At 55.9% G+C, this 15,002-nt stretch overlaps 1 protein-coding gene across 9 annotated transcripts in view; it reads right to left on the reverse strand.

Moving 5' to 3' along the window:
- The window catches only part of NCOR2 (nuclear receptor corepressor 2), a 160,202-nt gene that overhangs the window by 51,348 nt on the left and 93,852 nt on the right, over window positions 1-15,002 (reverse strand). For 8 of the 9 annotated variants that reach the window (XM_061344678.1, XM_061344674.1, XM_061344677.1 and 5 more), the window contains exons 14-16: window positions 7,379-7,503; window positions 6,325-6,497; window positions 3,478-3,540 (exon numbers count right to left, since the gene is read on the reverse strand). In XM_061344678.1, the coding sequence (XP_061200662.1) occupies window positions 3,478-3,540; window positions 6,325-6,497; window positions 7,379-7,503 (361 nt within the window). The remainder of the gene's footprint in view (window positions 1-3,477; window positions 3,541-6,324; window positions 6,498-7,378; window positions 7,504-15,002) is intronic. The other variant, XM_061344672.1, reaches the window with a different exon arrangement.

Consider the following 15,002-nt stretch of genomic DNA (forward strand, 5'->3'; position numbering starts at 1 on the left):
TACAGACACTATCCCGGGATAACATCCTGCCTGAAGAGCAGCAAAGCCCCAGCCTGGGATGTTTGGGATGGGACTGCAGCTGATCACAGCTCTTCCAGGACAAGCATTAGGGTCAATTAATGCCTTGGATGCAGTTGTGCCCTTGTGGCACACAATCCACCCCATCCCAATGATTTCCACCATGTCAATTGTACAAACTCCATGGCAAACGCATGGCTTGCTCAGAGTAGGCAGATCCTGTATTCTGGGAGGCTGTGCTCTGAGCTCCCCTTGCACCCAGCCTGGGTGGAGAGCACCCAAGTGGGGAACCTCAAGGCACATCCCACCCCAGGGCCAAAGAGAGGGACAACACACAGCGACCAGCACAGGCTGCAAACCACCTTCTCCCGGCCACACTTACTACCATCAGCAGGTTTTTACAGCAGTAAGCATCTCTGGCTGGAGAGGGAAAGGCTCCAGCATGAGCACAGGAGAGATGAGGGAGGAAGGTATGGAGCTGCTGGTCCCTTGTGAGAGCAAGAGCTGCCCTGCCAAGAAGTGATGGAGGAAAAAGCAAAGACCCAACAGACCTGCCTCTCCCTGCCCTTCATCCAGCAGCTTGTCAGGAACAACAGTGCAGACCCAAATGAGGGTTGGAGGAGCACACAATTGTGTGTGTGTCTACACACGCACTCAGGCTCCAGAAGGATCCTGCACCATGAGACAGTGTGCTGAAAGGCAGCTGCGTTCTAAAGGTGATGGGAGATGCTGAGGGCTTTTGTGTCAGTGGGGTTGGGTGTGTGTTAATATGAAGAAGTATATTTTGTTTTAAATAATCCACTTTAGTTTCATGAACAGAATGAGACTGGAAAAAAAAAATGGTTTGGGTCAGTCCAAACCTCATCTTGCTGAGCTGGTTGTTGTCAGCACTGAAAATCAGCCCTTGAAAGAATATCTTCTGTATCCAAGGAAATATTTTACATATACCCAAAATGAACTATTCAGGAGCCTTGATGGGTTATTTAACTCTCTGTCATCAGCTTTTTACATTCATGCCCAACCCTCCACTGCCTCATCAAGCTGAATCCATCCCAAAAGGCCCAGGAAAAGGCATAAAGAGCCAGAGGCTGGCCTTGCTGCAAGGGCATGAAGCACAAAACCTCCTCAGCAAGGCTGGGAACACCTCAGGTGAGCAAGGAACTGCCATTTCCACACTGCCTCGTTACAAAGAACAAAACCACTTGTTAGATGCCAAGGGGAAAACCCAGGCTTGGGCGAGAAGAGAGACCAGCCTTTACAGACGAACAAAGGTCACGCCGGAACCTCCCGGTTCATCAAGTTCAGCCCTGCAACACCGGGTGCTTAATGGAAACCTCCTGCTTTCAGGATCACGGCGGCGGTGCAGGGAGGCAGTACCAGAACACACTCCCCTGTCATTACAGCAATCTCTGCACATTTTGACAGACTGGTGAATCAAAGTTTATTGCGTAATGGAAGTGTCATTAAGCAAGAACTTTCCTCTCGCTAGGTTTTCGTTCCCCTAGTTAACTTTAATAACACGGTACTCCCCTTTATTGTCTCTTCCGACAGACACAGTCCTGCCTCTTCCCGCTTGGAACTCTCCATGCAGCTCTGTGACTCTGGAGCAGAGCAGACAACCCTGGCATCTCACTGTCCCACGCCTGTTTGCCCTTACAGAAACAATATGGGGTTTAATGCCATGCATGAAAATGCCAGGGGTGAAGAGCAAGGCCGGGCAGATCTCCCTGTTGGTGGGCGCTGGGAGCAGAGAACACCGTCCCCATCGGCCCAAGCACCCCAGGGTGTTAGGGCTGATGTTCCATAGGACTCACATCTTGTTCAACTCCCTGAACCAGCCGCTGTGGGCTCAGGCTGCTACCAGCACCAGGGAAGAGCTTTTAGCAGCTGAGTCCTTACAGTGAGAAGAATGCTGCCCATGTCACTGTGCTGGGTGCCCGCCGCCTCCTCCAGCCCCTGAGGTTACCTCCAGTTTGCAGTTGGAAAGCCTCCCTGCACCGGTCCCTGGAAATGCCAAATAGAGCCAGTTTGAAGCATTAAAGCGTCTGCTTCCTGGCAAAGGGGAATTTGGCTTCTCTGCACAAGTCTGGTGTTGCAATCTCAGTTTCCCAGGTTGTAACGGAGGGGGAAAACATCAGCAATCGGGCTTTACACCAGCAAATCTCCCTGCCTCGTCCTGGCCCCTGGGCTGGAATAATGCTACGTGCTCCCACACCTCATCCTTCCTCCACACAGGCTTTGGCAGCTGGTTTTAAGACTCCTTAAGCGCACCTCCAGCATAAAACAGCAAGAGGCACTTTTAAACAACGAGATGAGATCTCCAAAACAAAGCAGCGCCCGGATAAAATCCTCCCAACGACCCTCCCCTGCTCAGCACCTGCTCGCCCCACTGCCTGGCCCCGGGCCAGTTGGGTTGATTAAAGTCTATCTATTAAGTTTTGTGTCTATAGAGAGCGGCGCTCAGCGACGCGCAGGATTGGCACCGGCTTGTAAAGAGGCTTGGAACAGCTTAAAGGAGAGTGAGCCAAACACTTTGGGGTATTCACAGGCAAAGTAATCCAAGCCCACGGCTCCCACCGGCACCTGGGCAGCCGGCGCTCCACAACGTGTAATCACCACTGCAGCAGCAGGTGCATTTTCCAAGGCGAGCCGAACCTGCTAACAGCCCTGTTTGCCTCTGCCATCCCCACACGGCACACTCATTTCCATTTTAATTTCCCATTTACAAGCCTCACCGGGCCAGGAGTGCTGGCAGCGATGCGAGGGGGATGCACGGGCTGGGGACACGAGCTCGACAGCCCATCAACAGGACGTGACTTTGGCAAAGGACCGAAAGCCGCGCAAAGAGCTGGCGCAGGAGCGGCACGAGGAGGGGAAGTGGCAAGAAGGGCTCTGCTACACTCAGCACTTTTCAAACATGGTCTCAGCAAAGGCTTTGAATCAGCTCCAGGATGTAAAGTCACCCCACGCTGCCCGCAGCCCGGCACCGTGAGCTCCCCGACACGTGGTTGTAGAGTGCTGGGGCTCACCATCCTCTCCCCAGGCCCCGAGCTCTGAGTGCTCTGAGCATGTCTGGAACACATCACACCACCAGCACAGACCTCTGGAGAGAGGGGTGAAGCTGCACCTTGTGCTACGAGCACCAGAAGCTGCAACAAGCACCAGGCAAGGCGCATCCCTGCTTTCCTGTGACCTCCCTTGCAGGACACGCCAGGCTCCAGCTACAGTCCAGACACCCCTGGTGTTAGCACAGGGCTGGAGAGGCTGGGCACACCATTGCCTGCCTCTCCCAAACTCCTGAGTCTCACTGGGAGCAAACCAGCAACAGGACAGGCAGAATCCAGCCCCACAGCTCAGGGCTACCACCCTGCACCGACTGCAGCACTCGGACACCATCCATCCCTGATTGCTGGGTTAGCTCCAGCAGAACAAATAGCAGCAAGAAAACAAATGGCTCACCTTTTTTAGCTGTCTCCATCTCCTCCTCAGTCCAGCGAGAGCTTTCATTCATCTCCAGAGAAGCTGGAAAGGAGGAAGAAAAAGAAAGCAGTCAGTTGTGAGTGGGAGCCAGCAAGCCTGGGGAGCCCAGAGATAACCAAATGCCCAAACCCCATCCTATGCCCTGCTCCCTACAGACACAACAAAAAGCTGTGTGGTGCATAAGCACTCCTGCAGGGAAGGCTGTTGCGGTGCAGGCTCTCAAGTCTTCTCCACACCACAGTAACCTGTGCACAGCTCCCTCCCTGGGACGTGTCTCAGTGATGCAAAACCTCTACTTTGGGACTGGAAGAGAAGCCAGATGGCTTGAGGGTGGCAGCAGATTTCCTGCTGATTTGGTGCCACGCACTCTGGCCCGCCAACAACAGGTACCAAAGACGGAGCTGGCTTTGGCTGTGTGCTTTGGAAGTGGCAGACGCAGGGAGGGACCATCACCCTCGGCACAGACGGAGGAACAGCATCACCACCGTGGTGACTGGCTGACCGCATCCATCAAGGGAATTGACCGTGCTTGACCGTGCCATCACCAGGCTCTTGGACAGCTCAGAGTGATTTCCACCCATACTGAGGGCTCCCCCAGGGCAGCACCCATCACAAGGGGATGTGCTGCTCGCGCCGGGACAGGGATGTCAGCACCTGAGGCTCCTCCTCTCGCCCATCCCAAGCACAGTGCTGGGGACACCGAGGCCCTGCATAAAGCCTTCACTATGCAACAGTCCTGTTGGCAGCCTGGCACTAGAGCGAACCGTACAATAACAAACCAGGGTGTGAGTCAGAGGCAAAAAGCAACTTGGTAAGGAAACAGATTTCCGGCTCAGTCTGCCAAGGGGTTATTACTCCAAACAACAGGCGAAGCATTATTTCAACAGTGATGAGAGATGTTTTGACAGTGTCCTTTCAAAATGGAAAACAGGCTGATAGGTTCAGGACAAAGGATATGGGTAAGGAGAGAAGGAAGCATCTTCCAAGAAGCTCAGTAAGAAGCCGAGACCCTGTGATAGTACAGCGCGGGCTCTGATGCCCTCTGCACTGGGAAAAGGCATCTCCTTCACAGCTGGCTGAGCACAACTGCAGGTGCCACCTCCTGTAAGTCTATGCAGGTCAAAGCCTTCCCCTAGAAATGCCTTTTCCCCTTGGGATGCTGGCCAAGAGGGAGGGAAATGGAGACCGGGCCGCAGGCAGAGCCAGGGCCACGATGCTGGTTTACGTAAAAGAGAGTGTCCCCAACATGTTGCAAGGCCCCTCGCTCAGCTGGAGGATCCCTGTTATTGTATGGGAAAGAAATGTCAAAGAAACGGCCCGTTTGCTTTGATTGATGGTATTTACTGAGGTTGCTCAGTTATGAAACAGATGCCTACGGGGAGCTCCGGCACGCTGCAGTTAAACCACAATACGGTTTTGTGTTGTTTTTTAATGTTCAATTGGTATTTAAAATGCAATAACTTTCTTAGCCAACCTAAATTAAAGCTCTATTAGAGAGACATGAAGTGAAACCAATTGCTCAGATATGTCACTGGAATCGATCCATTCCCTCTTCCCAACTTAACATGGTCTAAAGTCTTTTTCTCTGCGTTTGCAGTGAAGTTTATGAAGGACTTCGAGATGCTGGGATAAAAAAGAATTCCCATCTAAGTTCCTGCCATTATCTGCTGCTGCTTTGCAGCATTGCTTAACAAGTTGGAGAGGGAGAGCAGGGCTCTGTTGTGCCGGGAACTATTTATATCGCCTGTATGAAAACAGCGCTTGCAATCAAGGCTTCAGCCAGTTGTCAGCAGAGGAACAGGGAGGCGAAACACCTCCGGGTGATTTATAGCACACGGAACAGAACAAGCAAGAAACTGCAGAGCAAGGAAACGGAGAGGAGTCACCCTGCTTTTATTTTTACCTGCCTTTAGGTAGCACAGTAATAATTTTGTACTTGGTAAGAGTAAAGTATAGGAAAACCAGTCAAATTCCTTGATGTAAGGCTTTTGTAAGTCAATACATGAGCTGTTTCCCAAGGTGGCCACTACGGATGCTGCAGATGTGAGAGGCAGATGTACCTGATGCGGGGCTGCGGATGCTGCCATGGATTCCCATCTACCCTGGGACTGGCAGCATCATGCTCACAGCCATGGGTTAGGGGGCCTTGCTAGCTCTGCTTGCTAGCCAGGGCACTAGGGACCAGCACAGAAAATGCTGCTTTTTGGGCTAAACAAGTGCAACCTGAGTGCACACGTATGATGTCAGCCATGACCCACTGCTGCCCTCACAACGTCCTTCAGCTGCAGAGATGGGATGGGACCAGCCAAATTCCCAAGGCCAGGGGGTCACAAACCCCACAGGCTGCAGCTGCTCGAGCTCCAGGCAGGTTTGGAAACAGAGAGGGCAGGAGAACTGGCAGAGACCAGGGAAGCCCAGGATGGCAAAGCAGGCTCCTAGGCAGAGATCAGGGGTACTCAAAGCCCAAACTGCTGCAGAGGGAAACACACCTCTGGGTGCAGGAGGGACACAAGCCCTGCATGAACACAGCCAAAAGTGCTTCTGAAAACCCTCTTTTTGTTCTGCAGTACTTCCTCTCTGAGGCCATAAACCACACTAACAGCCAGGACAGGCCAAGCTTGCAAATGCCTCTGCTCTATCTGGGTGAACTGGGTGATTTGTGAGATGGAGAAACTTCATTGTTGCTCCCCAAAACACGAGGATTCCATGAAGGAAAGCCCTCCTCTGTGAGCAGGGAGCAGAGCACAGGGATGCCCCATCACACCAGAGAGGACAACCAAAAAGCTGTGCCAAGATCTCCCCATCCCCATGCCCACTGCTACCTACCGAGCTCCGCGCTCTGCTGCGGGGCAGTCGCCTCCTCGTTGTTGGCTTCGTTGGCCATGGAGCGGGTGATGCGGCCCTTGCGCCTGCCCTGGCTGTTGGCAGTTTTCCGACCCTTGGAGGTGACCGTTTCCTTCTCATCATTGTCTTCCCCGGATGTGTCGTCGTTCTTGTCCCTGCAAAATCAGGGAGGAAAGGGGAAAAACCCCCATGGTTGGTCTGATTTTTAGGTCAAGCAATTGCTCCTTTGCACGTGTTTGGGGATGAGGGGTTTCTGCTGGGTCTTTAGAGGTGGGGGGGAGAGCAGGTCTGCATTTGTTTTGCACACGCAGGCTCTTTGCCTGGCTGGGATTGGCGGTGGGGTGATTTGTGGTGGGGCTTTCTTTCTGCAGCTGGCTGCAGCTCCACCACCAAGTGCACGCAGAGACCTGACAGAGACAGGTTTAATACCAGACCATTCAAATTCATCCCTGCCTCCTCCTCATTTATCTTCCTGAAAGGACCTGCTGGTAAATGTCTTTGCAGCCTAGATATAATGAAGCCAGATGTTCTTTTAAACCAAGTATTAAGCCCATTACAGATAGCTAGCGGTCTGCGTGCCAACCTTTCCCCGCCACGGCTCCGACACTCCCTGTTTGGTGTGAGGGAGGCAGGGCTGGCTGAAGCCCTTCATCTGGGAGCACTCACGTTGCCATCAATAATGCTAAAGGTGAAGTGCCGCGCTCGGCTGCGCCCAGATTGCTTCTCTGCCTCCCAGAGGCTCTCACAACAGCAAAACAAGCTGGAGGATCAGAGGGGCTTTGCGGGTTGATTGGGTTTATATACATAAAAGAGCTTATCAGAGTTGTTTTCCCAGGTTGGGAGCAGCTGGGACGAGGAATGAAGAGGAGAGCTGGCTCTGCTCTTCCCTCCCTGCGGAGGAGGTGCAGTGGGCACACATGGTCCTGCACAGGGTCAGGCAGCCCTGGACTATGTTAGGTCCAACCGCTGCATCCTAACGCTGCATCCCACCACCACATCCCCAGCCCCTCAGCAGGCAGGGAGGGATTGTCCTTACTTTGTCAGTTCTTCTTTGTCGTTCTCTGTTTCCTGCTTGTCTTCCTCCTTCTCTCCCTCTTTCTCCTTCTCTTTCTCTTTTTCATCTTTATCTTCCTGGCCGCTCCGGGGCATTTGCTGCTGCTGCTGCAAAACAAGGGACATAAAACAAAACAACCCCTCAGTGCTGAGGCGGATTCATGGCAGCACCTGGGCCAACCTAAACAAACGCCTCGAAACAATGCTGGGGGCAAGTGGCCAAGAGGAAAGAGAGCTGCAGGCAGAGAGCACAGCAGCGTGCTTGCAGAGGCCACAGAGGCTGAAAGCTTTCCGGGGAGACCAGGGGGAGTCTGGGCTCCTGTTGCAAGCAGTGGGACAGCCCCAGAGGCTCCCCAGGGGCACGCAGCGAGCAGGGAGGTGAGAACAACCCCCTGTTCCCTGCAGATGATGACTGTCACGATTTGCAATCACGATTTGCAGCTGGTGGGATTCATTTTGCTGGAGCATGAGGGAGATGGGGGCACCAGAGATGCCCTGAGACTCAGCAATACCAATGCTGCGATCTCTTCCTCAAGCATCTGACATGATCATGCACCCCAACTGCTCCAACTCTATCGCCCGGGCCACGGTACCCGAGGGAGGGACACGGTGATTATAATAGCTCTGGATTTTGTTTCAACAGCTGCAGGAAGGAGGATGCTGGGGAGGCCTAGTTCCCCTGACCTCCCTTCCCTCTGGCGACTGGCAACCGAGAGGCATTTCATAGAGAAGTAGAAATTAGAGGCGGAAATGATTTATTAAACCATCCTGCTCCTGGCTGCTTGCTCCAGGAAACCCACCCTGGGCTCACCCAGCCCCTGACCAAGCTGCAGGGCTTCCACCATCCCTCGGGAGAAGGGTCGGTGATGTAATGGGGGGAAATTGCCTTAAAGTGGATTTATCAGCAGAAAGTATGGTCCCAAGCGGCCTGGTCTGGCTGGCACACAGCCATTCGGCAAGTGTGGATGAGGTGTCCCTGCCTCCCTCAATCCAGCGAGATAGGCCTGTCCCTGATACGAGAGGCTGTCCCTGCAGCAGCGGCACTGGGTGCAAGCTAAACCCTCTGCCCCCAGGGGCTGTTGCTAAAACGAGAAGCATGGAGCTGTCACAACAGGCTGTGGAGCAGTTGAACGAGCAAGCTGCTCATTCTTCCAGGCCCTGGTTCAACACAAGTCCTCAGAACACAGCGCTGCCATCACTGAATCCCTGCGGACTTTCAGTTCCTCCTTGTATGGGGGAGGCAGCTGTGCCACCAGGACACAGCACACGTGTGGCAGGCATGGCCAGCCCCTGCAGCACCCCCATGCCAACACACGTGCTGAATGCCCCCACATCAGCTCACACCCCCAAGGAACGGCTCCGTGGGATGCAGGGCTGGGAAGATCCAGGGGAGGGGGAACCAGGAACAGTTCACGCTCGGTCACACACAGGATTTTCCAGTCCATAGATCTCTCAGGCCTGGGGAATGAGCTGTCTCCTGCAGCAAATGGCCAACAACAGCATCGTACCCAGTGTGCCAGGCACTGCCATCCCCAGTCCCCAACCCAGGCAGAAGGAGGCGGATCAGGATCCTGCCTGGCTGCACACGAGCAAGGGGCATTGTCACACATGAACCTGGTGACTCCCTGAGTCACACCAGGGTGAGCCCTGAGCATGGGTTCAGCCCCAACAAACACCCATGGGATAAGGGTTGTCACCTCTGAGGGTCGGTGGGGAGCAGTCACCACCCATCCCTTCACCAAGTGCTTTGGCAAGGGAGAGGAGCCCAGGGGAGCTTTGCAGTGTTTCTATCACCCCATGGTGAATATTTTCTTCTGAGGGATGGGGATCCCTGCATCCTGAAGATCCCATGTCCCTGGGGTGGAAACCCAGCCCTTCTCCAGCTGTGACTGTATGAGCCCCTGCCCCTGCACCAGGCTGGCAGGGGCTCCCAAGGGAAGCTTCAACATCATCTCGTCTTCATGCTTGTTTGAACCAGGGGGCTGTCACCCCAAGCAGCCATCACAGCTCCTCCCCAGAGGAACAGGTTGGGAACAGGGATCTCCCTGTGCCAGCCTGCAAGAGCAGGGGTGGAAAGGCAGGGAAGAGGTGCGAGTGGCCATGGTGGTTCACACTGCAGTGTGGGTGCTTCCCTAGAGAGGCATCTGCTGAGCTCCAGCATGGCAAGGACTGGCAAACCCCATGGCCTGGCTTCAGTGCATCCCTCTCCTTTGGGAGGTTTCAAGCCCAGCCTGCTAGGACATCAAATTAGGGCTTTTCCACTGCAGAGGAGCATCTCGATCCAAGGATGCCCTCTAGTGATTGCCCTGCTCCAGCCCAACGGGTGCCCGACACCAGGAGTGGGAGCCAGGCACACACAGCACCCTGTGCAGTGGGACAGGACGGGTTGGCTCTCACCTGCCAGGCTGAAACGCATAAACTGGGCAACGCCATCACCATGAGGCCATGGCTGGGAACACTGTCCCCAGCTCCACCCGTGGCTGTGCTCATGTCTGCATGTGAAGGTGGCTTTGAGCCAAATGCTGCTTTGAACCCTGGCAAGCACACAGTGATGGCTTGCTTATTCCCTATGCTAGGGCTTGGTTACGTGTGGGGCACCCCCTGAACACCCCAGGAAGCACCTCTGGGGACAGTCACGCTCACGAGTGACACCTCACATCCCACCCAGGGCTGGAGGCTGAAGGGCCGGTTGAAGCCCCAGGGAAACAGGCACCATGGGGTCCTGAATGCAACCATGTGAGAGCTCAGCTGCAAACAGCACATGCAGGAAGGAGCTGGGACACCCCACAGGGACCAACCACAGCAGCTGCCTCAGCCTACCCATGCTACCTGCTCTACCCCAAACCTCAGCCCGGTCAGCATCGGAGCCGGACCATGGCATGGCACAGCACTGGGAAGCCACAGCCGGGATACAATGGGCCGGCCGGTCCCCCGCTCCCGGCACACGGGGAGGCTATTCTTAGTGCTGGACACGGACCAGCTCTGGATGATTCAAGGGACGGGACGCCATCCCAAAGCGTGACAGGCCAGGAAATGCTTCCCCAGTTACGAGCCGATGTTTCCCTCTGATTCACGCTGCCCCGGTTAGAGGTGGACCAGCAGGTGGGTCAGCTCTTAGCGGACACACCAAAGCCCAGCACCAGAACTGCTCAGCTCCCAGCCAGCTTCAACCTCTCCCCACCTACATCCCTGCCCCCCTGGGGATGAGGCACCCTGTCACCAGCAGGTACGTGCTCCCCACCTTGCACAAGAAGGGGAAGGGACGTGCCCGAGGCCAGGGAAGATGCCTGTGGCAGAGGGCAGGGCTGTCCCTCTGTCCCTCCCTCCCAGGTCAGACGCTCTAACTGCTGGACCACCCTTCCTCCTCCTCCTCCTCACATCGCTGCTGCCTGTTTTTGCTGCCGACACATCCTGTTTATTTAGAAAGGCCCCAGGACAAAACTGCACAGGGGATGAGCGGCCGATCCTGCTCCGAGTCCATGGGGACGGGCCGCCTCCTTCCCTGTGCTCCGGCATGAGCTGATCCCTAATTACAAACACCTGCTCTCCTCTATCCCGACTTCCCAGCAGCCCTGGAGCAGCTGGATTGGAGCGGAGCGCTGCCAGCATCCCGGGAGTACCGCGTGTGCCGGCCACCCCCTTGCCCCAGCACCCAGCTCCCCGCTCCCCGCCGGAGCGACACTCGCCCTGCCCAGCTCCACTGAGCACGGCACAGGGATTTCAGCCGCTCCGAGCATTCTTTCAGGGGACACCAGCTTCCAGGTAAGTCCCGGCCAAGGAAACACCAACTCCCTGCATGCCCAGCAACGGCTCTGCCTGAGAGAGAAGCCCCGGCAAGGAAGAGGTGCAGCTCCTCCCACTCTGTTTACTTCCTCTGCCGAAGCACTGCCTGCTGCTGGAAGCAGGATGGGAGGACAGGAGGAGGTGGGGAAAAGCAGCTCCCCAACCTTCACCCTCCCCAGCCCTGATGGAGACACCCGGTGCCTTGGCACCGAGACAGTGAAACCAGCCAGAAACCCCTTCCCATCCAGCAGCGTGTCCCCCTGCACCCACAGCGCCCTGCTCACAGGCTCTCCCCGAGCTCCGGACCCTCATCCCCATCCCAGATCACTCACCTCCCCGCTCCCCGGCTCCCGTGCGCGGCCGGTCCCCGCCAGCCCCATCGCCGGCTCCGGGCCCCTGCTCAGCGCCCAGCCATCCGGGCGCGCTGTGCCTTACATTCTCCGGCTCTGAAGGCTTCCTGACGATTTGCATAGTTAAGCCGTAAACTAACCACAACATTCCTCTTACGATTTTGCAATCTGCTGGAATAACGTGGTCGCTCTAAGTCGAGTCGATGAATCATCATCTATAAACCACAGCTCTCGTCACCGGGGCTCTCAGTGCTGGCTGCAGCCAGCGTGATTAATCCACCAGGATGCCAAGCTTAACCTACGGCACAGGGATATTTATTTTCCAAACTTGCAACCCTCCGGAAAATGCCTGCTCCTGCCTTCCTCACCCCCTTGCCTGTGAGATGAGCGGGACCATGCCAGAGCCCAGCACACAAACCTGCCCAACAGGCATTCCAGTGCTAACCACCAGACTGTGCACCTTGCAAACGGGGGCACTCACGGCCCCCTTCACTCCCTGCTGGGCAGCACCCTCAAAATACACACCAGAACACCACTGTTACCAGCACAGCTCAGCTCCCCAGCCCTGGTCCTGCTGGGGGCCTTCTCGCAGCAGCTCCCCTGTGATGTTTAGCTGAGCTCGTCCCTAGGAGCCTTGCTCCCACCCCAGGACAACCAGCTCTTTCCATCCCTGTCCATGTCACTTGCTGTGGGACAGGCTGGCAGGGAACTGGCTCAGGTCACAGTGATGGTGCTGAGCAAGAGCCCCCTTCCAAGCCCAAGTGCCAGCTGGGAATGAGAGCTCCTCTCTCTTACACCACGTTTCGAGGCCAGCCAGGGAATGTCATTTGGTGGCCAGCAGGTGCAGCACATCCACTGCCATCATTATGGGCTCTTCTTACAGAACATGACACACCACAGAAACCACCAACTCCTGCTTGCTCCTTACATCAGGAGGGAGCAAACCATGGGCAGAGGGAGCCGTGTGCGCCACGATGAGCCATGAGCAACTGGTTTTGGTGCTGCACAAACCCATCCACCGGCACCACAGGCAGCAAGCTCCAGGGGTTTTGCTTGGAGGCGGCTTTGCACAGCCCTTGCTACAGGCTCGCAGTGTGGTGATGCTTGATAACCCTCTCCCCACCATGTCACACCGTGGCACACCTCGACAGGGTCTTCAGCACGAGCCCCATCCCCTGCAGCAGCCAGGAGCGCCCGCTCGCTGCGTGCAGGGTGCCAGCTCTGTGCTTCTCCCGGGGTGACTTCAGACCAGTGGCATTTATGATGCTCTGCAGGGGCACTCAGCTGCGGAGCAGGCTCAGGCCGAGGTCACTGCACGCAATCAGGGAGTTGCAAATTAAAACCAGCTCTAGATAAGCCCAAGACAAAAGGCCTGCGCTAGGCTGGCCAGGAGCGCCTGGGGTTTGCTTTGCTGCTTCTTTGGGAGCCCCAGCAAGCTGTGATGGCCATGTGTGTGCACGAGAGCCTGCTGGCATCCCCCTGAAGGTCCCACAGGGTCCTGTACCAGCATCACCGGGCAGGATGCACTGCACTTTGCAGCACAGTCGGCAGGATTTGGCACTTGGGTCCCCACAGGACACTGAACAGAGCATCTCTGCCAGGAGCAGCGCTGGTATAACACAGCCACGGCTCCTCCACCACCCACATCCATCCTTCTACCTGCTTTCAAACTCTCCCTCTGGCAGGGGAGCCAGGACACAGACTCAGCACCAGCCACCAGGCTGCCCAGACACCTGAGGTCTCCCATGGAGCATCCTTCCCCTTTTGCTGATGCCATAGCAGAGAGGTAGGAGCACCCACCACTGAGGTTTGATGCTGCGTGGCCAGTTACAGCACTGCTCCCTGCATCTCCCTACCCATCCCATGGATGGATATGGAGCACCCGAAGGATGGCTTAGAAATACATTTATGTACCACATAACTAACTCTCGGGGCCCAGTGGCTCTGATCCAGTGGTCTGGAACGCCTCAGCCCTCGCTGCCACCCACTACTGCACAGCCTGGCTTCTCACGACCATGCATGGCACCCTCCACTCATGGGAGAAACCACAAAGCAAAACAAGCCGCTGCCAAAACAACAAGGAGAGGAAGAGGAATGTCTGCCGGCGACTTGGCTTTGAGCGCTTCCACCCGGGGCTGGGTTCGGTGCGGAAGCGAGTGGAAAAATCAAAGGGCCAGGGTTTGGATTTGATAAGACCGATAGAGAGCGTGGGGCTCGCTCGGCACACAACCAACCGCGACGGCCTGGAGCTGGGCTGCTCCTCTGCTGGTAAACAATAAACTCCCCAAGACAGCAATCACTGCATGGCAGACATGGAAGAGGCTGGTGCTGTGCCCAGCATCCTGGAGGCACTGAGCAGGCCCCGCAGGCCACAAGACACGGCCGGTGCCAGCAGCAAAGCACCGGCAGCCGCAGTGGGGCTGTCCTGCTGTGCCGTGGGGAAGTCCTGTGCTGCCGGGCCTGGGGGTGAGCAGCGTGCTGGGGACAAGGAGAGGGGCTGGCTGTGTGTGACTGTAGGGATGCTGGACCCTGGGCATGGCACAACCAGAGCATGGGCTCATCTCAGGCAGCACCAAGAGCCCCCTGGGCAGGGGCCCCTGTGCAGCTCAGCGGGTGCTGGTGCCTTCCCACCGCTCGCTCCTTGCTCTCAGTGATTGTTACAGACCCTGCTCACTCAGCTCCCTCCTTAAACCACCGAGGGCTTTTCCATAAGAGGAAATGTTTCTTTTCTGGGTCGCTGCTGAGTTTTTTTAACAAGTGATTTGATTGCTCGCGAAGGGAAAATGACCCGAGGGGAAGAGAGTGTAATGTTTGGAAGCACTGGAGATGAGCCCCTGCTCTGTCCCAGGCGGGGAACATGTGTTTTCTCTTCCCTGTGGTTTGCTTTACCCTGCTCCCCCCCTGCTCGCAGCTCCCCGGCCGCACGCCGACCCTGCTCTGAGCACAGCCAACAGAGGAAGGTGCCGGGTCAGCAGCTCGTGGGATGCAGAGCAGCATCCACACACGCCACAGATGCAGTGGGGGCAAAGCAAACCCTGTATCCAGAGCAGCCTTCTCTGGATTTTCAGCTGTGCTTGCTTTAGAAAGCAACTTAGCAATGACACAACCTACTTCCCGTCCATTCCCAGTCAAACCTGGATCACAACAACCAATAGAACAACTCAGCCCAAAATCCAACTGCCTCTTAGCACTCCCTGTCTCGCTGGGAAGATGCTGCACTAACAGCAGGGTCACTAATGCTCAGCCTGGATCCCAAATCCCTGTCTTGAGGAGTACTCACATGGGTGCAGGCTCGCCAGGAGGATGCATCAACCTGCTGCTGGAGAAACACGAGTCCCAGCTCGGGAGCCAACCACAATGGGGGGTTCACGTCACTTTTAAGTGACTTGTATTATCACTAACTCAGATGCAATCAAGCTGCATGGAAGAGCCTGGTTGTGGTGGTCAAAGGATCCATCAGCAAGAGGTCCATCA

The sequence above is a fragment of the Neopsephotus bourkii genome, unplaced genomic scaffold (assembly GCF_033783945.1).
Source record: "Neopsephotus bourkii isolate Nb327-2 ecotype Australia unplaced genomic scaffold, CSIRO-AGI_Nbou_v1 NB_230, whole genome shotgun sequence".
Classification (NCBI taxonomy): Eukaryota; Metazoa; Chordata; class Aves; order Psittaciformes; family Psittacidae; genus Neopsephotus; species Neopsephotus bourkii.